The sequence below is a fragment of the Sphaeramia orbicularis genome, chromosome 14 (genome assembly GCF_902148855.1).
Source record: "Sphaeramia orbicularis chromosome 14, fSphaOr1.1, whole genome shotgun sequence".
NCBI lineage: Eukaryota > Metazoa > Chordata > Actinopteri > Kurtiformes > Apogonidae > Sphaeramia > Sphaeramia orbicularis.
Window position 1 is genome coordinate 51,464,409 of NC_043970.1, and position 24,479 is coordinate 51,488,887.

The 24,479-nt window shown below is 37.5% G+C and overlaps 1 protein-coding gene and 1 long non-coding RNA gene across 3 annotated transcripts in view; one reads left to right on the top strand and one right to left on the bottom strand.

The window, feature by feature from the left end:
• dscama (Down syndrome cell adhesion molecule a) overlaps nt 1-24,479 on the top strand; it is a 176,558-nt gene that overhangs the window by 94,426 nt on the left and 57,653 nt on the right. For both annotated transcript variants that reach the window (XM_030153377.1, XM_030153378.1), the window contains exons 4-8: nt 10,561-10,707; nt 13,806-14,084; nt 15,547-15,822; nt 17,136-17,432; nt 21,943-22,218. In XM_030153377.1, coding sequence (XP_030009237.1) covers nt 10,561-10,707; nt 13,806-14,084; nt 15,547-15,822; nt 17,136-17,432; nt 21,943-22,218 — 1,275 coding nt within the window. The remainder of the gene's footprint in view (nt 1-10,560; nt 10,708-13,805; nt 14,085-15,546; nt 15,823-17,135; nt 17,433-21,942; nt 22,219-24,479) is intronic.
• On the bottom strand, nt 646-23,095 carry LOC115432529 (uncharacterized). The gene is made up of 4 exons (XR_003937222.1): nt 22,892-23,095; nt 1,842-1,849; nt 1,129-1,131; nt 646-657 (listed from the first exon to the last, which is right to left on the bottom strand). It is a non-coding gene; the product is annotated as an uncharacterized LOC115432529 (long non-coding RNA).

Consider the following 24,479-nt stretch of genomic DNA (forward strand, 5'->3'; position numbering starts at 1 on the left):
GGTTCCACATTCAGACCAATATGATCTCAAGTAAAATAATAGGCCTAGCTAAATAATCACAATAATAACAACTCCAAATTTTCTTCCTGGTTTAGTGTGAAAACAAATATGAACAACCTGAAATGTCTAAAGAAAATTAAGTGCAATTTTAACAATATTATTCCTGTTACTAAATGTTTGTGTAACATTGTGTGTAATGCACATGTGTAAATGATAAGTTGAGGCATATTGTTGTTAAAATTGTACTTATTCTTCTTACAAAATGTCAGTTTTTTCAGGTTATTCACATCTTTTGTGAAAAGATAGTTTGTAAATGTAAATCCTACTATTTAATGCTCGTTGTCTGTCTGATCGATGTTGCAGCACGGGAGGGCGTTTGTACGGATTTTCCTCAGCCTTCACAGACCCGATTGCCGCCAAACTCGCCAAATGAATAGAAACATTACCTGACTATCTACTAGGCACAATGTTATGACCGTATTCAAATGTTGTGAGGTATTCTGGGCGATTTTAGCCTCTCATGCTATCGTACAATGGCACCACGGGTACAGTGCTGCTAGTATTGTCATAATTTAATGTTTTTATTGTACTAAAAGAAGAAAAACCTGGAGTTGCCTTTATTTATATTATGTGTTATTATGCTTTTACTTTACTGGTCTGGCCCACTTGAGATCATATTGGACTGAGTGTGGAACCTGAACTCAAATGAGTTTGACATCCATGATCTATGTTCATGATATGAAGCCTAAGACTGGAAACTTAATTATAATTCAGTGCAAATTTTAATTCACCTCCACTGGAAAACATGTACTTTTCAGTATTAGTTCTCTGTTATCTTAAACTTTAAAAACTACAAGCATGAATGATGACCTGGGAAAATGAGAACTTGCACCGACATTATCTTTGACTTTCACTGTTTGGTTTGTGCAGAGGTTTAACACTTCACCTGCTGAAGATAGAAAGTTCCTCTGTTTCCTAAAAGAATTCTTAGTTTAATTCAAGGGGTGGATACCAGAAGCATTTGGGACGTTATTAATATTTTTTAGTCATGTGTCATGTACAAACCTGAACCAGCCAGTGTTTGAAACATCTGCAGCCTAGAAGATCAACTTTAAAATTGAACAATACTTGCTTTATGTCAGGGTTTGTTTATTTATCTTTTTTTCTTTTGCAGAAATAACAAAGCTTATGTATATGTAGTGACAGGAAATTCATACAGTCACACTCCATGTTGCGTTGTTGCTCTTGTTTTTCAGTCATATGCAGTAGGGGATGTTTCCCAGAATTGCTGAAGTACTTCTTAAAGCTGAATCAGTATTTGATTCTGATTTTGACTGGAGACAGAACAAGATACACACACAAAGCGGAGAGGTTCTGGCTGCCTGTTGAGATCTGTCAGACAGACAGAGCTGACTTTTTTTGATAATTGCTCTGCTTAGCCATGATCTGAATTAGCATATGAAAGTTAGGTCTTTTTTTTCCCTCCTGCCTTCACTGGGAGCGCTTAGCTGTAAGCTAATTTGTAAGTCATTGTAGATGACAGAGAGTAGTTGTATCCCAGAGGTGCTCTTTCCCTCTTGATCTTTTATTTTCTGTCTCTCTCCTGCTCACTCTTTCTATCTCTCCATCTCTTCCCTCCTTTCTCCCCTCATCTCTACTCCACTCGTGTCTCAATTATAGAATATTGAAACGACTCAGGGAACAGAGGACAATGTTTGAGCTGAAGCCCCGTTTGGCCAGATGGCTGCCCAGCGAGCGCAGGTCAAAGTGCTCAGCCATGTCGCCATGTGTCATTGTGTTCCACCTCGGTGGAAAAATCCTGGCTCCTTAGTCCTTGTCACATATTAACCTCTGCATCCAATGATGACACTTAAGCACAAAAGCAAAGTGTCCCATGAAAAGTCCAACAACAGCGCTGTAATTGGAGATAGGAACTGATAAGAATTTCACTATTCCGGTTCCATTATCGATTCTGTTTGGGAATAAACTACAGTGCAACTGGCTTTGTTTGCAGGAACTCTTCTATGTCTAATATGCACTAACAGTTTGCATTTAATTGCAACAAACCTCATAAAGCCTGGATGTCAGACCCATTGTAGTTCACGGGCCACATACAGCCCAATTTGACCTCAAGGGACAAAGCCAGTAAAATAATAGCACAATAACTTAACTGATTCATTCCTTCATTCATTTTCTGAACCCGCTTTATCCTCACTAGGGTCATGGCGGTTGCTTGGAGCCTATCCCAGCTACTTATGGGTAAAGGCGGGGTACACCCTTAAGTTAAATGATAATTTAAAAAAAAAACAAAACTCCAAAACTTCTTTATTTTATTGGCAAAAAGGTAAATGTACAGCGTGGAAACGTTAGCCTTTCACAAAAAATGTCATTAAGTGCAATTTTAACAGAATTATGCCTCAGTTTATCAGTTACAAATGTGTATTACAACTTACAGATTGCTGCGGATCTACAAATACACAAAACATTTATTAACAGGCACCTGGAGCTGAAAAATATAGTTTTTAACTTTTTGAAATAACTTGTCAAGACTCAATGATGCCCTTGACTGTCAACGACTTCTATGTATTTTTTTCCACTTTGCAAATTCATCCTGTGGGCTGGATTGAACCCTTTAGAGGGCCGGTTTTGACCCGCAGGCCGTATGTTTGACACCCCTGTCCTAAATGGTTATGAAGGTGTGGTTAAAGGAGTGTGAGCTCTACCTGCTGCAGCATCTGAGCCTCGTTGTCATGGAGATTATTCATAAACAACAGTAAAGCAGGTTGACACAGTGAAATGATGCTAACTTTATCAGTATCGATAGAACCCGGAGGAGTTTTACGTTAGCGGCTGTGACAGAGGATGCCTTGCTGTAGGCTCCGCCTCCAGAGTCACCACCCCCGTCACTAAGCAGCCAATCAGAGATGCTGCACTGGTGCAGTTTAATTGGATGCTGGTTAAATGTTTCTACATTAGAGGTATTTAACCCTTTGTCATAATGGAAGCTCTGTAACTGTTCCAAATGGCCCTAGTGTCATCTTTACTGGTGAAATACAACCATACTTAAGAGCAGGGGTGGGCAGTTAATTTTCTTCTGGGGCCACATGAGAAAGTTTGACAGTTGTTAAGGACTGGATCAATACACTTGCAGCTCTGCTCAGTATGTATTGCTATAAAAACAGTAAATGAAACAATACATTGAAAATGTGGAGCACAGAATACAACTGTTTAATGAATATTCACAAAAACATTTTCAAAAATGTGCAAAACCAGCAGCACCTTAACTTTACATGAAAACAATAAATCCATCCACCTTTGTTTGCATATCTCAGTTCCTTTTCTTTTTATTTACCTCTGACTTCAGAGAAGAAATACTTACAGTCCATATCTTGTTAAAAACTCTGCATTCCAAATCAGTCTTTCTTTTTTTGGCGTTAGCTGACCAACAAACCAATTAGTGCATAAGCCTTATGCTAAGTACAGACAGTACACACAAAATTATGCTAATTTAGCAGATTCTTCAAAATAAAAGCAGTGCCGTTGTATTAGTTGCATCTATTACAGTGATATGTATTTGCATTGACTTTTAATTTCCCAATGACCTCATCATGCAGGCCAGTCAGGGTCAGCTATCGGGCCATACAATGCCCAGGTCTGCTTTAGAAAGCAGATTCTGAACCAAATGATGACGTATTTGACGTGATGATGTTGTGGAACCGATAAGTAGAATCATTAAGCAAGCAGACTAATGGTTCCAAGGAACTGAGCTACGTAGGAACCTGTTCTTGATTCCCAAACCCAGCTATAATATGCACATAATTTAGCCAATTCTTACTGTTTCCATTATGTCTCACAAGCAATTTAAGGTTCAGTGAAAAGCTGCGTTGCCTCCCAATTCAAGTGAACAAAGAGGCTCCGTGTGGCTTATATGGGGATTAATTGAAGCTATTGAGTGTGGATCCACAGAAAGAGACTTGTGTTTCTGGCACCGTTGATGCCAAGCAGCTGGGCGGGCCGAGGAAGGGAAGAGGAGAGGGCTGACCGTCCAGCGAGCCACCTGGGCTGAAGTGAAGCCATAGTTTCAGAAATATACACTAATACTCCCAGGTGTGGACCCAAGCCCATTCTCATATGTGCGGCATTACTGCAAGAACAGTGGGTGCTGTCTCTCCGGCGGCGTTAGTATGCAGCAGGTGGAGCGGAGAGGAGCAGGGAAAAGCGTAGTGGGGCGTTCGATCGTTATTATTGACCATTCCTCCATGCAGCTGTATGCTGCATAAACACATTCACACTCACTGGCATGCATGTGCAAGCGCGCAAACACACACACACACATTCACACACATACAAAAGACTTTATTATACAGACACACAAGCCGGTGTGATTTCATGTGATTGCAGAGGTAAATGCATACACAGAAATGCCCTCGATGTACAAGGACGCGTACATACGACGCTGTACTGTAGCAGCTCTGGGTTGAAACATGTTGAGAGAACAAAGACATGAAATCTAACCAGAAAGGGAATTCAATCAATAATAAGAGCTGGTGTAAATCTCATGTTCTCAAGTGATTTAAATGAACACATATGTAGACCTCTGTTGTAAGGCAGTAAAAGGAGTCTCTACCCTTTTAACCCTTAAATGCACGAGTGTCTGGACCCTCCACGCTTCCATAAATGGATCTAAAATGACCCGTGTTAAAATCAGTGTGTTTTTATGCCTCTTTTGTCATTTTGTCATGTTTAAAATAGTCATTTGTGCAGTATTTTAGTCCACTGAGGAATGATATCGAGGTTGAAATATTTTTTCTTTTTCCCTTTTACATTTTTGATCATTTTAAAATGTTTTTGAAATCTATGTATTTAAAGCTTGTAGGTGTAGGTGCGAACCATCTGATCCACGGTGACCTCTTGCTGTAGAAAGTAGAATGAATGAATGCAGAATGAATCAAAGGTTCAGATGAAATTCCATTGAAAATGAATATGGGTCATTTTTACCCATCTATGGAAGCTTGAGGTCGTAATTCAAACGCTACAATTTCATAAAATCTATAAAACATAAGTCAAAAATGTAAATGGCATAGCGTCAGTAACATATTTTTGGAGGAATGCCTGCAATATTAAAGAACAACTTTTGCAAGAAAACATCCTCACCGGGTCTTTTTTTTGACCCACTTATGCATCTAAGGGTTAAGTGATCAGAAACGCTTCCAATCCAGAGGGGTTGTAATACTCCGCTGACACGCACAGTCAAACATAAGAACACATGTACGCATACGTGTCTGTTTTAACATGCATCTAAAACGCAGGCGTGTTCCCCTCTGCAAACCCAGGCCTTTTGTCACGGTGACAGGCAGTCTGTTCTAATGAAAGCTCCTCTCATTCAGAAGCACCGCCTTGTCAACTTTTGATGCCTTCCAGGGTGCCAGGCAACTTTCACAGGCAAAGACAAGGCAAGAGGATGAGGGGGGGAGGGGGAGGAAACACAGATTTTCACCTTTCCATGGATAAATGTGCTTTTTGTGAACGGTTTCTTTTGCACATTTGGACGCTCACTATCTAACCTTTCCCATCCACACACACAAGTATCAGGACCACAAGCTGAAAACCCCCTTCAGGATATCAAATCCATGGTTTCCCATTTGTATCTAGGTCAACACTTGCTCACAATAGCTACATCCTCACTTCTCTCCTCTGTGGATTCGTCCCACTCCTTCCACTTCCTCCCCCTGTTTCTCCTCCTCTCATTTGTCCACGTCTGTCTTAATTTCATTTTTATTCTATCTATAAACATGTCGCTACTGTAGAAGAACACTAAGATCCTCTTCTAATTCTTCTTTGATAGTGATTTAATGAAAATATTAGGGCTGAGAAGATTCACCTATTAGTATTAGTGCATAAAAGTTGAAGATGCAAGTGGCCTTATTAAAAAAAAAAAGAAAAAACAAAAAACAGAGGCAGTTTGGAATGAAATGCATTGTTTCTAACGTTTTTGCATCTGATATGATGATATGACCAATACATGACCAGTAATAGTATATTTATCAGTAGACTGATCCCTTCTCTCTGAACTTAATTATGTTGTAGGGGTGAACGTACAACAAAAAGGCGAGTTCCAGGCCTAGTTTTATTTTAAATTTTAAGAATGAAATTAGTTTTCATGCAGTATCAGATTCATTTAAAGTACTGGAGCTTATAATTAATCAAACAAAATGGAAAAAAGCCTCCACACTGTTATTTCATCTCTCAGAGACGAGTTGAAGATGCTTGTTTGTGAAGGGGTCGGCTGTTTTTTAGTCTCAAAAAACAAATTAGACAATTACTGAGTTGAACACTCCAAGAAAAGGGTGTCCAAAAACAAGATAAAAACACTAAATCTGAGGGAAAAGGAACTCAAAACAAGTAAAATATCTGTCCATGCAGCAAGACTTGACAATTAAGATTGTTAAATGTAGAAATAACCATGTCTACAGATGTATGAACACTTAAAATAAGAAATTTGTTCTCAAAATAAGTTAAATTATCTAACACTTCTAAATCTAAGTGTTTTTTTTTTTTTTTAATCTTGGTAAGAATGAAATAATTTGCAGTGCAGTAACAGAGAAATAAATATGTGATGTAAAAAATGCATATTGTTGTTACAGTTTGATCAAAGAAAACCAATCTGCAACATACAGAATCTGCATAGCATCATATACAGCACAAACTGAATCAGTGTTAAAAAAAAAAAAACATTGGGTCACACTAGAGGTGAATCTTTTTGCTTTGGTATCTTAATAAAGCTGCAACGATTCATTGACAACTATTCATCTATTCAGAATTCTCTTCTCCTGTAGCTCCCTAAATGTGAATATTTTTCCCTTTTTTTCTGCTGTGAAAGTAAACTGCACATCTTTGACCTTTGCACCCCCTAAGACACAGGTGTCAAACATGCGGCCCGGGGGCCAAATCCGGCCCGCCAAAGGGTCCAGTCTGGCCCTTGGGATGAATTTGTGAAATTTGTGAAAAAATTACACTGGAGATATTAACAATCATTTTAGTTCAGGTTCCACATTCAGACCAATTCAATCTCATAATAACCTATAAATACTCAGAACTCCAAATTTTTCTTTTTGTAAATGTAAATGTTTTCATGTATTTACACTAAAACAAAGTATAATTTCACAAAAAATCAGAATAAAAATAAAATGGAAATGATAAATTGAAGCATTATAGTGTTAAAATTATTTTTTTTAATTCAGTTTGTTCGTGTTATTCACATTGTTTGAAAGGATAGTTTGTAGATGTAAACATTTGCATAATGTAATTTTACTTTTTTCACTGTAAATCACAGAGAAAAGTTTGGAGTTAACATTATTTATATATTATTATGTTATTATTTTGGTTCTGGTCTAGCACACTTCAGATCAAATTTAGCTGAATGTGGCCCCTGAACTAAAATGAGTTTGACACCCCTGTCCTAAGACATCATTTGGGAAACACTTCCACAATTTCCCCGCCACACAGTTATTCGATAAACTCCGAATATTATGGCCTGATTTGAGTGAAAATAATCCAGTCTCAGTGCTATGGGATACATATGGTGTGAAAAACCCATTCTGATCATGTTTGCAGCAAATGAAGTCTGAGTATGCATGATAAAAATAGACCGCAGGCCTCTTTCCATTACTTAAGCGCAGCATAAGTTATACAAGAGCCTGTAAAAGCAGTCTTAATCTGTGTTAAACTGTCATGACAGGGCTAAATGACAGTTATTCAACAGCCCATAAAGTCTGCATTATGATATTTCGACCAATATTACCGGATTCTCCCATCATGCAGCGGCCCCATTCCAGCCCCATCCTAAATAGGCTTCTCCATCATCTGTGACACATGAAATACCCCGGCAGCCACCAGCTTCTGCGCACATCACTCCTCATAAACACTGACTACCTCTCTCGACTTCCATGTGTTCACACAAATTAGCATAACATTAGCATGATATTAGCACATCCGACCTGCGCAGCCATGCCTTATCAAAGCGCTCTGTGATCTCCAGCTCCCTGTGCTTTAGTCTGGAGCAGAGAAAGAGAGAAACTGAGAGAGAGAGAGAGAGAGAGAGAGAGTTTCCCCCAAGAGAGAGAGAAGAGAGCGATGAGCTACATGATAACGAGCTGTGTTACACCGCTACACAACACACAGCCTTGTCACACTGCCTCAGAGCTGTGCTGAGCTAAATGGGCTGCAGCAGATGTTTGGTGACTACAATCACACAGGGCTGCGTACCTCACTTGACTTGCAAATATTTGCTAAGAGACTTCAATATTGGATTTTCTGTATTTTCCCCTCTTTGAATGTGTAAGGTATGATTCTAGTGCATTACAATGAATATGCACCGAGCGCTTTATTCTCAAACAGTTACTGTCTGGCTGCAGGATAGCGTTTGTTTTATAAAAGACCTGTTTTCTCCAGTGATGAAACTGCTTCGCAACTGTGTGACAAGAGCTTGATTTTTGAAAAAACCTGAAAAAAAAACTCTCATTGTTTGACAACATTCTGGTAATTACACTGATTAGGTTACACCGCTCTACCATTTCTTAGAAAATATCTACTTCAAGGCATTAAATGTGCTACATTTTACATACTTTAATAAGATGAAACAGAAAACAAATTACAAAAGTGCTGGTTATCTCATGTTTTCAATATATATGATGGTGTGTTATTACACATATATGTTGGTTTATGTACATTTATACAAAGGATTTATAAATGTTCCACTAGATCAGGGGTGTCAAACTCATTTTATTTCAGGGGCCACATTCAGCTAAATTTGATCTGAACTGGGCCGAACCAGTGAAATAATAACATAATAATATATAAATTATGTCAACTCCAAACTTTTCTGTTTTAGAGCGAATAAAGTTAATTTACATTATGAAAAGGTTTACATCTACAAACTATCCTTTCAAAAGATGTGAATAACATGAACAAACTGAAAAAAATAAGTAATTTTAACAATATTCTGCCTCAGTTTATCATTTACACATGTATATTATAACGTACAGATCACAGTGGATCTACAAATACACAAAACATGTAGTAACAGGCAGAATATTGTTAAAATTATACTTAATTCTCAGAAGACACTTCAGGTTATTCACATTTTTTGCAAAATTATACTTTGTTTTAGTGTAAATAAATGAAAATATTTACATTTACAAAGAGAAAGTTTTGGAGTTGTCATTATTTCTATGTTATTATGATAGTATTTTGCTGTTCTGATCCACTTGAGATTGAATTGGTCTGAATGTGGAACCTGAACTAAAAGGATTGTTAATATCTTAATGTAATTTTTGCATTTCACAAATTCATCCCAAGGGCCGGACTGGGCCGTTTGGCGGGCCAGATTTGGCCCCCGGGCCACATGTTTGATACCTGTGCACTAACTAGAACCTGTAAAGTGAATGTATTGTCATGTGCAGACACTGTTTTGAGGTAGATCTGTAGCTCTGAAATAAACATTCCTTTTCAATGAAACCCATTCTGTCATTAATTCTCATCACATTTTTGCCCAAGACTGTATCCTAGAAACTACAACCAACTAGCACTTTTGACACTTTTTCTTTAATTGTGACTCAAATTTGGTTTAACTGCTTTTATTCTGGAAGCATTTTACTTGTAGACCAGTGATTTTCTTCAGTATAAGAAACTTTGAGCTCAGTTTTAATGCAATATGTCTTTCTCATACACCAGAACAGACTTAGGGTCAAAACCACCAATAAATCAACACAACACTATATGTACAAAAGTAATGGGACACATTGAATTCAGGTGTTTCTTTTCTAACAGGGGTCTGGGATACAAAACAATAATAACAAATGTCATAATATTGGGATAAATATCATTGCATTGGTTAGTTTCATTTAAATTGTCATCTTTGCTTCCAAAATGCCTCAGAGATGGTTTTTACTTCATTTCTTTCAACATTGATTTATTCGTTACTGTGATTTTAAATGTTCTGCCTCTAAATTTCTAAAGTATTTTTCATGCTCTGACTGTAAATAATAATTTTCTACCACAACTGACCATCAACTTTCTTCACATCTCACTGAGGAAGAAAAATGTCCCATTAAACTTTAAGGAAATATTGATGTTTTTATCTCAAATCAGCATGAACGGGATATCTTACAGCTGTAGGCATGATGTGTCCCAATATTTTTGTCCATATAGTTTATAAACATTTATAATTTATCACAATATAAAGCTTTATTATGATATTTGTTATTATTGTTTTGTATCCCAGACCCCTGTTAGAAAAGAAACACCTGAATTCAACGCGTCCACATACTTTTGTCCACATGAGCTACTTTCACATCAACTTTTTCAAATATTCTGAATATTTCATTTTCTGGCTGCAAACATAGATATCAGATGATAATTACTTTTTTTTTTTTTTTTTTAACTTTTCCTGTCTTCTCTCATTTCATTCTAGGTGATTTCTTGACATATTATTGTAGTTTGATCTGACCTTTGACCCCTGTGTGCAGCTTCTTAACATGTTTTTCAACTCTGTATTTTCAGTGTCGCGGTTTCTCATCACATCTACGGGAGCCCTGTACATCCTGGATGTGCAAATGGAGGACGGGCTGTACAACTACAGGTGTATGACACGCCATCGATACACAGGAGAAACCCGACAGAGCAATAGCGCCCGCCTCATCGTCTCAGGTAACACGAACGCCGCTTTATTTACTGCTGAAATAGTGTCAACTCAGTAGGTTTAAAGACCGAATCTGGCATCGCATCTGATCCGGCTTCATCAAGAATATCAAGAACGTGCAAATCGATAAACAGGAAACACAATAACAGCGTGTACAATTCCATTTGATTCACTTATGTTTGCAGACTTTAGGTTTGTAAAAGCAGTGTGGATGTGGAAGAGGAACATATGGAAATAAATTGCTGCTGTAAAAAAATGCAGTTTGAAAGGAATCGAAAGTGACAGGAGAAACACATGAATAAAAACAGGGATGACATGTGATAAAGGTCATTTCCACTGGGCCTGCACAGTTTGGGGGAGGGGCTTAAGACTGAATGTGACTGTTCATTTACTGTAGGAGGAAGGGTTGTGCGCTCTGTCTTCATGCATGAGTTTTCAGTGACAGTGATAAAATAAAGGGACATTCAGCACCATTTATGCTCCGTATGTATTGACTTTACATCCTTTGAGCTATAGGTAAAGATAAATAATATTAATTATTAGGCCTGTAAAGGTACACGTACCGAACCAAACCGTTTCGGTACACACCTGTTCGGTTCGGTACACAGCTGTACCGAAACGGCACAGTATGTTGACAAAAAGAAAAAGGAATGAAAGACGTCGTTCGATGCGGAACTTCAAATCTGCGCAAGTTTCACACGGACATATGGAAGGACACACACATTGACTCAAAATATGAAATAGCAGCTGATATAAGGTTAAAAAAAAAAAAAACAAATATGATGTGAGCCTGGAAGGAACAGACTGAAGACCCTCCACCATCAGTCCAGTCCAGTTTGGATCAGTTCAGGTTCAGGTGACAGACAACAACGAGGAAAGAGACGCTGATAAGACGGACGTTGTTTGGCCCCTAGGAACTACGGTAGTTCTAACACACTTACACCTGCTCTGTCTGTCTGTCTGTCTGTCTGTCTGTCTGTCTGTCTGTCTGTCTATCACGCACGCTGTGTAATAGAGGAATAAATAGAACGTTGAAAGTATGTAAAGTTTCACTTTCGTTTCACGACAGCGTTCGTTACGTTAGTTATGGACCGCACCTCCAGGTATTTAACTGCACGCCCCCCCCCGCCCCCTGGCTCCGACAAAAAAAAAAAAAAAACAAAATCCCCCATGCACACAGGCACACACATACACACAGTGTCCTAAACAGTTTGTTCTCTGTCCTAAAATAAATAATTTGGTTCATTGTGTTGTCAAAATTTCTCTTCAGTTTGTTTAAACAGAATACCAGTTTACCCTCTTCTTAATGTTGCACTTCATATGGAATTTTTATTATGTATTTTTTATTTATTTATTTATTATTTATTTATTTATTTGTATTATTTATTATGTATTTGTTATTTTTATGCAGAATGTGAACTGACAGAATTGTGATTAGATTTTTCTTGTTTGTTCAAAACTACCTTTCAGGGAAAAGTACAATACTAATGTTTAAAATACATTTAGTAATATTAATAATTTATTTTATTTTCTATTTGATTTATTGCAGCAGAATTATATTATTCCTGTTTTCCTATATTCTGTTGTGTCCAAAAATTGAGGGAAAAATGTTCAAAAATTCATAAATGTATTAAAAACATTTTGAGGGGTTTTCTTTCTTCCCGTACCGAACTGAAAAAAACCGAACCGTGGCTTTGAAAACTGAAAACGTACCGAACCAAAAATTTTGTGTACCGTTACAGGCCTATTAATTATTGTCAGCGTGTTAAAAGATTTACAGAATACACACTAAAATCTGGATAGTCAGAGTATTATTTATATGTGATGCCATATATTAAGACAGCAGTGCACGATATACATCATCTCAACACAATCGGCAATATTTACTGAATAAAATGACAACAATGTACAAATTGCCGCTATCGGGCAGAAACGTTGTAAGTCCGTTTTTTGTCTTTTTTTGGTTATAAAATTATTCTATTGGTTAGTCCTCATACTGGCCTGATGGTTTTAGAAATATTTAACCCAAAAAGTCTTGAAAACAGCTTGTGACTACATCTCTTAATTCCATTCATTTATTTAGAATATACATCGTTTTTCCTGTTTCCTGAAAAATACCAGTTTTGGACATAAGAGGTTTCTGTCCAACAGCAACAAAATGCTCATCAAATACATTAAACTCAAAAAAGTAATGTGTATTTTTATTCTGTCTGAACTAAATCCATTTCTTCTCCTATGTCGCCCATTGTGGATTGAAAACAGCTTTTAAATCTAAACCAATACATGATGTGAAGATGTCCCGTTATTGTCCGTCTGCTAGTACGCCCCCCGTGTGGCCAACATGAAATCTTATTGGTTAAATCAACAGGTTGAATCCATTTATTTGAAGCTCCAGAACTCTGAGCCTTAGGGGCAGATTTATTTTCCCCGGCAACACTTGACGGTGAAATCTGATTGGACGAGCGCTCTAACATACACATATGTGACTGAAAGCAGTAAAACCAAGAGAAAAGATGCCAAATAAAGAGAACAGACTATTGGGTATAATTTAATACATGTTGATGGAACAAATACAAAAATGTAGAAAATGTATGTTAGTGATTCTGATTTTTTAGGTCTGTCTGGAAATGATGCACCACAACTGTGATTTAAGTAGAAACAAAAGAACAAACTCTTGAATTAAAGCTGCACAGTTAAGCAAATCACAGTCCTGTACTGCCCATGCAATTATTCAAAAAGTATGCCGTTAAAGGTCCAGAGTGTGTATGATAGTATGGATTCATTGACACTGAACAGAGTGACGTGTAATGTAACATATGCAAAATGAAGTATTTTAAATATTTGTAAAAGCTAGTTTTAGATTGTGTGTTTGAGATGGGGGAAAAAAGGCACATTTCAAGTCATTGTCTAAGCCCTTTTCCTTTATATCTAAACAAGTAGACTTAAAATTATCCACAAAAATCACTACATGACTTTTCCATTCAACCCTGCAGTCTTGAGTATAAAAGCTAAAATCTGTAAATTCAGAGATGACACTAAACAAACTAAAGTTATACTTAATACAAAGTGCTCAGACCTCCGTCTACACCCTCCTGTCCCTGTACAGACCCCACCAACTCAGCGCCACACATCCTGGACAGCTTTGAACGTCGTGAGGTGATGGCGTCTCATCGGGTGGAGCTGCCCTGCAAAGCCTCTGGACACCCCGCCCCCAAATACCGCTGGCTGAAGGACAACCGGCCGCTGGAGCCCGACACCCGCTTCAGACAGAGCGTCACGGGTCTGCTGATTGAACGAGCACAGCCCAGCGACACCGGGACATACGTGTGCGAAGTGTGGAACGGATACGGCAACGCAGAGGTAGTGGGCAGGCTGCAGGTCAAAGGTCAGTACAGAGAGGTTGGGGTCAACGCTGTGGTCAGGTCATGCTTTTGAGCAAGATTGTGATACACAGTGGTCAGTTATGCTGTTATGGGTTATTATGGGTTTCATTTGGGTGACACTGTCTGTAGATCAGGGGTGTTAAACTCATTTTAGTTCATGGGCCACATTCAGCCCAGTGTGAGCTCAAGTGGTCAGACCAGTAAAATCATAACCTATAAATAATAATCCAATTTTTTGTCTTTTTTTGAGTGAAAGTTAAATTACATTATAAAAATGTGAATAACCTGAACAACCATGTACACCCTGACATATGTTTTAAAAAAAAAACAAGGTGTAACAGGTTGAATGTGATGAAACCTTGTTACCAGTGACATCTGCAGTAGGTTAATTATCTACTTTATGTTCATTCTGGAGTCATGAAAACATCTGGATCTCACTCAAGGCCACTTGGCAACTCTGTGAAAATGCTAGAGGCACAAGCAGGTGCACCCTGAGTTGAATCTTTAATCCTCCAATGAGAATACAATGTCAGGTCACCTGATCACCAACCAGGAAGTGGACATATTAACACAGAAGTGAAGTAAATACCATTAAAAACAGCTTAATTTATTGACGATATAAACTACGTGCATTTTATTTCATATTGTATTATAATACCACTATCGCTAGATATGTACGTATATATGAATAAATGCATACAGAAATAAAAATTCAACAAGGATCAAAACTACACAGAATAAAGGACCATTTATTGCAGAGTTTTCTTTCTTTCTTTCTATCTATCTATCTATCTATCTATACATCAAAAGAAATAAAAAATACAGATAAATGTGACTGTCACATTATCTGTGATACAACTTTGATAAAACTGTGATAAAACTTATTCATTTTACGTAAATACTATACTATACTATGTTATACTATACTTTACTATACTATGCTGTGCTATATTATATTATACTATACTATACTATACTATGCAATGCTATGTTATACCATACTATACTATGCTATGCTATACTATGTTATGCTAGGCTATGCTATACTAAACTATGCTATGTGATACTTTCATATTTTATACTATACTATTCTATCCTAGGCTATACAATACTATGCTCTGCTACGCTATACTATGCTATACTATGCTATACTATGCTATACTATGCTATAATATACTATACTGTACTATACTATATTATGCAATGCTACGCTATGCTATGCTATGTTATACTTTCCTCTATTATACTATGCTATGCTATACTATACTATGCTCTACTGCACTATGCTATGCTATACTATGCTATAATATACTATACTATGCAATGCTATGTTATGCTATGTTATACTATACTATACTAGTTACTATTCTATACTAGTTACTATTCTATACTATACTATACTATACTATACTATACTAGTTAATGCCAAAACAGGCTCTGACCAGTTACCTCTCTACCTTCCAGAGCCGCTGAAGGTCATGGTGAGTCCACAGAAGGTGAGGGGCAGCGTGGGAAGCCAGGTGTCGTTGTCCTGCAGAGTGACGGGCTCCGAGGAGTACCAGTTGTCTTGGTACCGAAACGGAGAACTCATCTATCCCAGCAACAGCGTCCACATGACGGGTCAGAACCGGGAGAACCTGGTGATGGCCGGCATGGCCAAGAGCGACGGAGGAGCCTATCAATGCTTCGCCAGACACGGGAAGATGTCCGCCCAGGATTTTGTCCAAGTCATACTGGAAGGTCAGGATTTAGAGGATTCAGTTACAGATATTAGAACAACTGAATCCCTTTGGCATCAGTCAGTGTTGGGATGGGGGTTATAGAGTTCTAGCTCCCCTGTTAAATGAAAGAAGTGATGTAACTGCCGTGTCGTGTATTTAAACTGGGCTTAAAGCTGAAAAGTCTGCAAAGTAAAACCTAAAACTGCAATGCTTCTTAAATCTGTCCTGTAGAATCTGACCGGCAGAATAGAATAGAATAGAATAGACTTTATTTGCTATTTGCGCAGATACATAGTAGTATAGGCGCGTTGGAATTCTTGTGTGTTTCCCTGAGTCAGAAAAGGAACTAAGTAAGGATATGACAAGAACAGACAGATACCAAAACGTAAACACAGCTAAAACATACAAACAAAAAACAGTAATTGCACATACAGCTCAGATACACATTTGTAAAACAGAGTATTATAGAAAAAGAGTTATAGTAATAATAATAAGAGTAAGATAAGGCAGATGAAAATCGATGCAAATTCCAGCATTAGAACCGATCAGAAACGCTGCACATTCTGCCAAATGACTGGACGTTCTGTCTAGACGTAGAGACAGCTCCTTGTAGGCCATCCTATCCTTGATGGTGTTGCTCTCAAATCTGTCCCAGCGGCTTTGCTGACCCACATTGGCTGGAAATTTGCCAGGAGAAAGCATTCCTGCATGTGCAAAAAGATGCAACCAGGATGGATGTTGTATTCTGGATATGAGCTTTACAATAGAATAGATTTGACTGTAACTCCTTTCTAACCACCAACATAACTATAATTTAATCCCATGTTTCCTTTTATGTTTAAGGAATTACAGTTGGATATATTTTTATCTTAACTACAAAATTCTGTTACATGAATCTAGTGTCGACCACTGTACATGAGACTCAGAGTTTTATTCGATTTCTGTAAAAGTTTGAATACTGTCACACTAAGTGCTTCAGCAGTATTCGTCTCCCATGACCACGCCGATATAAGGGGAATATTGATAATCAATGAAGTTGTGGATCCAGAGGAAGGAGCAGCTAGACTTTTTAGACATCAGACTCTGTTGCAGTGACACCAAATCATTGTTTGTGGATTTGTTTTGCTGCTGCATTAACCCATAAAGACCCAGTGTTAATTTTGTCTCAGTTCCCAAATGAACTTTTCTCTTTATTTAACCTTTCTAAAGTTATTTATCACCAATTATTAGAATATTATCCTGGTTAGGAAGGAGCTCTGTACCACAGGGATAAATAAAACTATGAAAAGTCCTCACGTTGCACCACTGTTGGTCCGTCTTTTCTCCATCCAGACGGAACTCCTAAGATCCTGGCGTCCTTCAGCGAGAAGGTCTACAGCATCAACGAGTTTGTGTCGCTGTCGTGCACCGTGAAGGGAACGCCGGAGCCCAGAGTCACGTGGACCCTGGACGACGAGCCCGTGGTCCGGGACAGCCGCCACCGCATCTCCCACTACACCAATGCCGAAGGCCACGTGGTCAGCCACCTGAACATCAGCCAGACCCAGGTCCCGGACGGAGGCGTCTACCGCTGCATCTGCAACAACTCGGCCGGTACCGTTTCCTACCAGGCGCGAATAAACGTAAGAGGTGCTTGTCAGATCAACTCTTCCAACACACCATCACATATACACACCAACATGTCTTGATTTGTTTTGGTTTTATTGGGCTTTTGAGGCGGTTAAGGATGAAATCAGAATCAGACTAGCTTTTATTGTCATTGTGTGTGCAATAAACTTAGGAGTGCTACTTCAGTCTGTGCAACAATATGAATTAAAAAAACAATATGTAAGAAAATAAGAATAGATATGAATATAACATAATCTGAATATGAAATTACAAAACTAAAAGTAAAATAACAACAGAACTAAAGCATAATATAGTAAAGGTAGACATAAAATATGAAAAGACACAATATTAACAGTATGTATGTCTATGAAAAGTCTATAAAAATAGTGCATTTATGTTTGAATAAATGTTGAATAAATAGTGCATTGTAATTGCACAAACTGCAGAGGATGATAATAATTGAATCCATTACAGAGTTTGTGGTGAATTACATGGAATTAGTTTGAAATATTTACAGAAATGAGGTTTCGCACTCCAATTCTTTGCAAATTTAGCTCCACATGGGCCTGATGGAACTGATCTCGGAGCAGCTCCATTAATGTACTTTTTATTCAAAATGACCAGAAAAATAGCTTTATTTAAAACATTCACCAACTGCATCTTTACCTGGAAAAGGCGTACTAAGAAATCAGCTTTTAGATTTTATTCTTATACTAATTTTTTTTTTTTTTAGGTCAGTATGAATCAGAAAAGTGACCTGTAATGATTGTCTATGTTAATATCAGAGTAGTCAAACATATGGTCTGTGGGCCAAAACCGGCCCGCCAAATGGTCCAATCTTGCCCGCAAGATAAACTTCATAAGTGCAAAAATTACACTGAAAATATTGCTAGTCAAGGGTGTTCATGGATGACATACAGCTCAATGTAATATCAAGTAAAACAATAACATAATAACCTATAAATAATGACAACTCCAGATTTTCTCCTTGGTCAAATTACATGATGACAATATTTACATTTATAGACTATCCTGTCACGATGAAATGGGTTTAACCTGAACAAATATGAAAAACCTGAAAATTCTTGAGAAAAATAAGTTGCATTGTAACAATATTCTGCCAGTTTCAAATGTTTTCTGCATTTTTAGATCGACTGTCATCTGTAAACTGTGTTAATAATAAGCTGTGACATAATATTGTTGAAATTGCACATTATTATTAACACAATTTACAGATGACAGTCGATCTAAAAATGCAGAAAACATTTGAAACTGGCAGAATATTGTTAAAACTGCACCTATTTTTCTCGAGAATTTTCAGGTTTTTCCATATTTGTTCAGGTTATTCCCATTTCATCATGACAGGATAGTCTGTAAATGTAAATACTGTCATAATGTAATTTGACCAAGGAGAAAATCTGGAGTTGTTAAGGGTGTTTAGGGATGACATATAGCTCAATGTAATATCAAGTAAAACAATAACATAATAACCTATAAATAATGACAACTCCAAATTTTCTCCTTGGTCAAATTACATTATGACAGTATTTACATTTACAGACTATCCTGTCATGATGAAATGGGAATAACCTGAACAAATATGAAAAACCTGAAAATTGTCAGTTTTAACAATATTCTGCCAGTTTCAAATGTTTTCTGCATTTTTAGATCGACTGTCACCTGTAAACTGTGTTAATAATAAGCTGTGACATAATGTTGTTGAAATTGCACTTATTTTTTTAAAGATATTTTAGGGCGTACATGGTTGTTCAGGTTATTCACATTTCCACAAAGCAATTTAACATCCACACTAAAACTAAGAGAAAAAATTGGATTATTATTTATAGGTTATTATGTTAGTATTGTACTGGTCCGGCCCACTTGAGATCATACTGGGCTGAATGTGACCCCTGAACTAAAATGAGTTCGACGGCCCTGGTTTAGATCCCACGTTGTAGATGTGAAGGTCCTCTTCTCGTAGCTCCTCCTATCATCCGTCACAGGCATCAGCGTTAACTTTCCAACGCCCTGCTTCCTCCCCAACACCTGCTGATAGCTTTATATTGGGATGCCATTAGGGTGATTTACTGCCGGCTCCGGTGTATGACTGTAGCGCTATCTGGCCTCTACAGGGAGATGCTCGGCTGGATCACTGTCGTCATGTAGCTGTAATACTGGTTCGCTCAGGCTTCCTGCGCTCGCTGCAAAGCCATTAGTATTTCTTTGTTGCGTAGAGAGAAGGGCACTTTCTGTACGCTGATTGGTTTAATTTGATTGTGTTCATTCTTGCATGTTGTAAGGCTAAATAGGGCGATCCTGTAGCCCTTAAGCGAGGGTCCGCTGATGCCGGATGCAGCCAAGCAATGAAGATAAATCTCCACAGGTGCCATTGCAGAGAAAGTGTAATGACTGTTTCTCACATCATTGGCTCCTTAATCGTGCTAAAGAGAGTAGCAACCCAGGTTATGCTTGTGCTCAAAGTACACTACAGAGCCTAGTTAAACTGTCTTCTACAGTACGTTAAAAAGAAGCCTAATAGTCAATTTCCCTGATAGACACTGAGCTATGGAGGCCTGTTGGTTGTTCTGTTGGTTTTTCACAAGTGTGTGCGAGAGGCGGCAATGTGAGTAATGGTTTTGGTAATAGGTTCATGAGTGGAGAAAGGGAACATTCCACTCTAATGCTTGTCAGAGGCAATCATAGCTGGCACCGGAGAGCTGGGTGTGCATAGTAATATTCACTTCAGCCTCAAATATGTCGGTACGCCCTCAAATAATTCATCTAAGACTAAGACGCTGAAGTGCCCGTCAGTGACGAGACAGGATGCAGATTTGATATAGTCAAGTCAAGTCCAAGTCATCTGTATTTGTCAGTTTTACCATATATTCAGCACATACAGAAAACTGAAATCACAGAACTCTAAGGCCCGCGGTGTCACAAGGAACATTGTAGAAAAATAGAAAAAAAAAAACAAGTGGTACCAGGCACAACAAGCCCCGCCCCTCACATGTAATGTAGCTTATTTTGGTATCGATCCAGCTGGTGCCATCATGTCTATGTGTGTGCTGATGTCAGCATAGACATAGACAGCATAGACAAATTTCACCCATTATAAGTAAATGGGAAAAATAAAAGATTTTAAAATTTGAACTTTGACCTACTTTTCCCAAAATGTAATCACATCTATTCTGGGTCACTGGCAATCTATAAACCCATTTTGGTACGAATTCAACCAATAGTTTGGCTGCTAAAATGTTAACAAATAAAAGAAACAAACCAAAAACTAGAAAAGCACTTGGAGAGCACAGACCTCCGCCAAATCAGATCAGCTCTCCCCGTTCACCACCAAAATTTAATCATTTGTTCCTTGTGCCAGTATCAACATTTCCTGAAAATTTAATCAAAATCCTTCCATAACTTCTTGAGTTATCTTGCTAACAGACAGACAAACAAAAAATTGAGTTTAAAGTGACAGTTCAATGTAGCGGCCGGAGTCCCTGGGATCAGTCGGTGGGGGGTTTACTGGGGATGTCCAAGATGAGGACAGTTATATATATATAAAAGAATATAAAGTTATATAAAGGAGCACAACGCAGAATCAAACCAGGTCAAGTTTCTGATATGGTTCCATTTTTATACTTTTCATCCAGGTATAAACTCTGTTAAAGTTGATGTTACCTTTGGTTGTGGTTCCAAAATATTGTGAGATGCATTCAAAGACAGTTGTTCAGTCATGGAAATATCTTATAACCAGAGACATAAACCTAATAATGTGAATAATTTAGGATGATCATCTTGTAGTTTGACTGCTGCTTCAGTGAAACTATGTGCTAGTCTCTTTGTTTATGCTACAAATACTCAATTCATTTCAATTCGATTCAATTCAAATTCAATTAAAAACACTTTATTTGTCCCCGGGGACAAAAAACATGCATGGGCAGTATGTTTACACAAAACTTTTACACAACCAGAGTAATCTAAGAAAATAAAGCAATAAAATAAAATAATTTAATGTAAAATATAATGTATAATTAGAACAACTATGCAAAATAATAATTAAAGCATGTGACTGTATGGATAAGATGCTCATGTTGCAAACGTTGAATCCCAGTTTAGCCTCTTTTTCCAGAATCCCATTCACCTCCTTCTCCTCTGCAGATTTTTCAGTCCACATAAATACCACAAATTCATGGTATTTTGCCTAATTTTAACTTAAGCTGTTTTGATAAACGATGCACATTATCATAATATATTGCCTACAACTCCCAGGTGTTATTATCATCCAGTTTACAAACATCAACTTGTCTCTGTTTATTCCTTAAGTTTGCTGAAATATCACGATCTGTAGATAATGTAGATGTTTGACAGGCTAAAAAAAAAATAGAATAAATGCTGATTTTTCCTCTTCCCTTCTCAAAATGAATCAAGACATGTCAGCTTTGTTGTTGAAAACCACACACAGCACAGCACGGCTCTTAGATACAATCCTCAAAATCAATTTAAGAGAGTCGTCTCCAATGTGTTCCTCAAGGGCCTGCCAGCATCAGACCAATGAAAAACCTCACTGCCATCGCTGGCCGGGATATGTACATCCACTGCCGGGTCATCGGTTACCCATACTACTCCATCAAGTGGTACAAGGACTCCAACCTGCTGCCGTACAACCACCGGCAGCGGGCCTTCGAGAACAACGGAACCCTGAAGCTGTTCGACGTGCAGAAGGACGTGGACGAAGGCGAATACACCTGCAATGTGTTGGTTCAACCTCAGCTGTCCACGCACCAGAGCGTCTACGTTACCGTGAAAGGTATGGAGGTCAATCTGACGGAGAGAAAAGGGCTTTTATTTAGAAAAAATTATGGATAACGCTGTCATGGGCAGTAATTACTCTGTCAACATCAGAATCACACAGTAATAGGAAATAAAATACGATGAGATAAGATAAGATAAGCAGGGTCTTAAAAAGTCTGCAAAAATCTGCATTAATACCTTAAAAAAGTCTTTAAAAGATATTAAATTTCATATGGTAGGTCTTAAGTTATGTTGCCATAAAGTTGTTCACTGCATTGTGTTTAAATGCGTCTATTAAATATCCAAGGTGCAAAGAAAGTAATGTTAGTGTACTCAGTTCCGCCTGTACCAACCCGACAATTTATACTGAAATTAGGACCTAATTATCGCTAACTTTGCAGCTTCGGTGAGAAATGATCACAGAACATTCAGCTCTGTGTACAGTATGTATGTAATATTCAACCTCTGCTGATATAAATAAATACATTTTCCTAAATACTAGGAGTCACAAATTTTTGCCAGTATGGCCTTGAAATAGACTTTGAAATAGGCATTAAATTCTGTGCTAAGTAGTCTTAAAGAGGTCTTAAAAAGTCTTAAATTGATTGTAGAAACCTGTAGGAACCCTGATAAGATAAGGTAAGAAACGAAAAGTTAAGTTAGGTTAGGTTAAGATAAGATAAGATAACCCTTTAACTCCCAAAGTCACAATATTGTGATAAGTAACATAACTGAACGAAACAGACCATAGCTCCAGATAGAGTTGCTAAATCTTGTTACCACCTCCCACCAATAGATGGCGGACATGTGCCCCTTCAATCCTAACACCATTTCAGGGCATGTGTCTATTCAAAGTGAAGAAGAAAATCCAGTTTGAAAGTCGTGGTCCTGAGGTGGTTCAGTAAGCAAGTAAAGTTTTGAAATCTTGATATCAAAACTGAATATTTAAAAGAAAAACAAAAAACAAAACTCGGGCGCCTAAAGGGGTAAGTTAAAGGTAAGATAAGATAAGATAAGATAACCCTTTAAACCCCAAAGTCACATTATTGTGATCAGTAACATAACTAACTCGAACAGACCATAGCTCAGATAGTTACAAAATCGTGTTACCACCTCCCACCAATAGATGGCAGACATGTGCCCCTTCAGTGCTAACACCATTTCAGGGCACTTTTCTATTCAAAGGGAGGAAGAAAATCCAGTTTGAAAGGCGTGGTCCTCGGTCTCACATTGTTATTTCATCATTTACACTTAATATTTGCTCTAAATTGCTCTTGTTCTGTCTCTTCATAGTAGCTGAATTTGAGGAATGGATGTGTATTTATGCAAGAAATTAAGTGAAATATTTTGTGTTTATACAGTCTACAAAGAAACACACAAAACAGCTGTTTAGTAATTTTCTAATTTTAGCTTTTATCACTGCTGAGGACTTAAATTGTTAATATTATTTGCAGTAATGACAGGTGAAATAGTACCTTTTAGTATTTCATTCTGCTTAAATATCCTCCCCTTGTATCACCTCATATTTTATCTATTTAGTATATACTATTACTATCTGTACTTCTTTTTTATTCTTATATTGTCTGGACGAACATCATATAACACAAGAATTTCCCTTGGGATTAATAACATACAATCTTATCTCAATCAGATGTGCTTCTTAGATCTTTTGGTTTAATAAAAGCACCATTAATAAAAAGCAAAAAGTAAAAGTCATGCATCTGAAGATACTTAAAGTACCCATTATGCAGGATGCATACTGAGTGTGTTCATCACTTTAATAGAAGGTGGTAAAAGTACTTTAACTGCTTTGTATAGTTTATCTGTTCTGTATCTTATGAATATGCCTTTGGGAATCCATAAAGTTTAACCGTAATCTAAATTCATTCATTCACAATTTCTTTACTGATTATATTTTGCATCACTAAACGAAACCTGCAAATAAGTAAAGTTAATAAATAAGTGTGGATGAGACAAAAATATTGGGGCTGCAAAACAATAATGACAAATGTTATAATATAGTTTTATATTGGGATAAGTATCATTGCATTTCGTTTATAGAATATATGGACATAAGTATTGGGACACATCATGTCTACAGCTGTAAGATGTCCTGTTCATGCTGACATAAAAACATCAATATTTCCTTTAAGTTTAATGGGAGATTTTTCTTCCTCAGTGAGATGTGAAGAAAGTACATGGTTAGTTGTGGTAGAAAATGATTATTTTCAGTCAGAGCATGAAAAATCTTTTAGAAATTTAGAGGTAGAATATTCA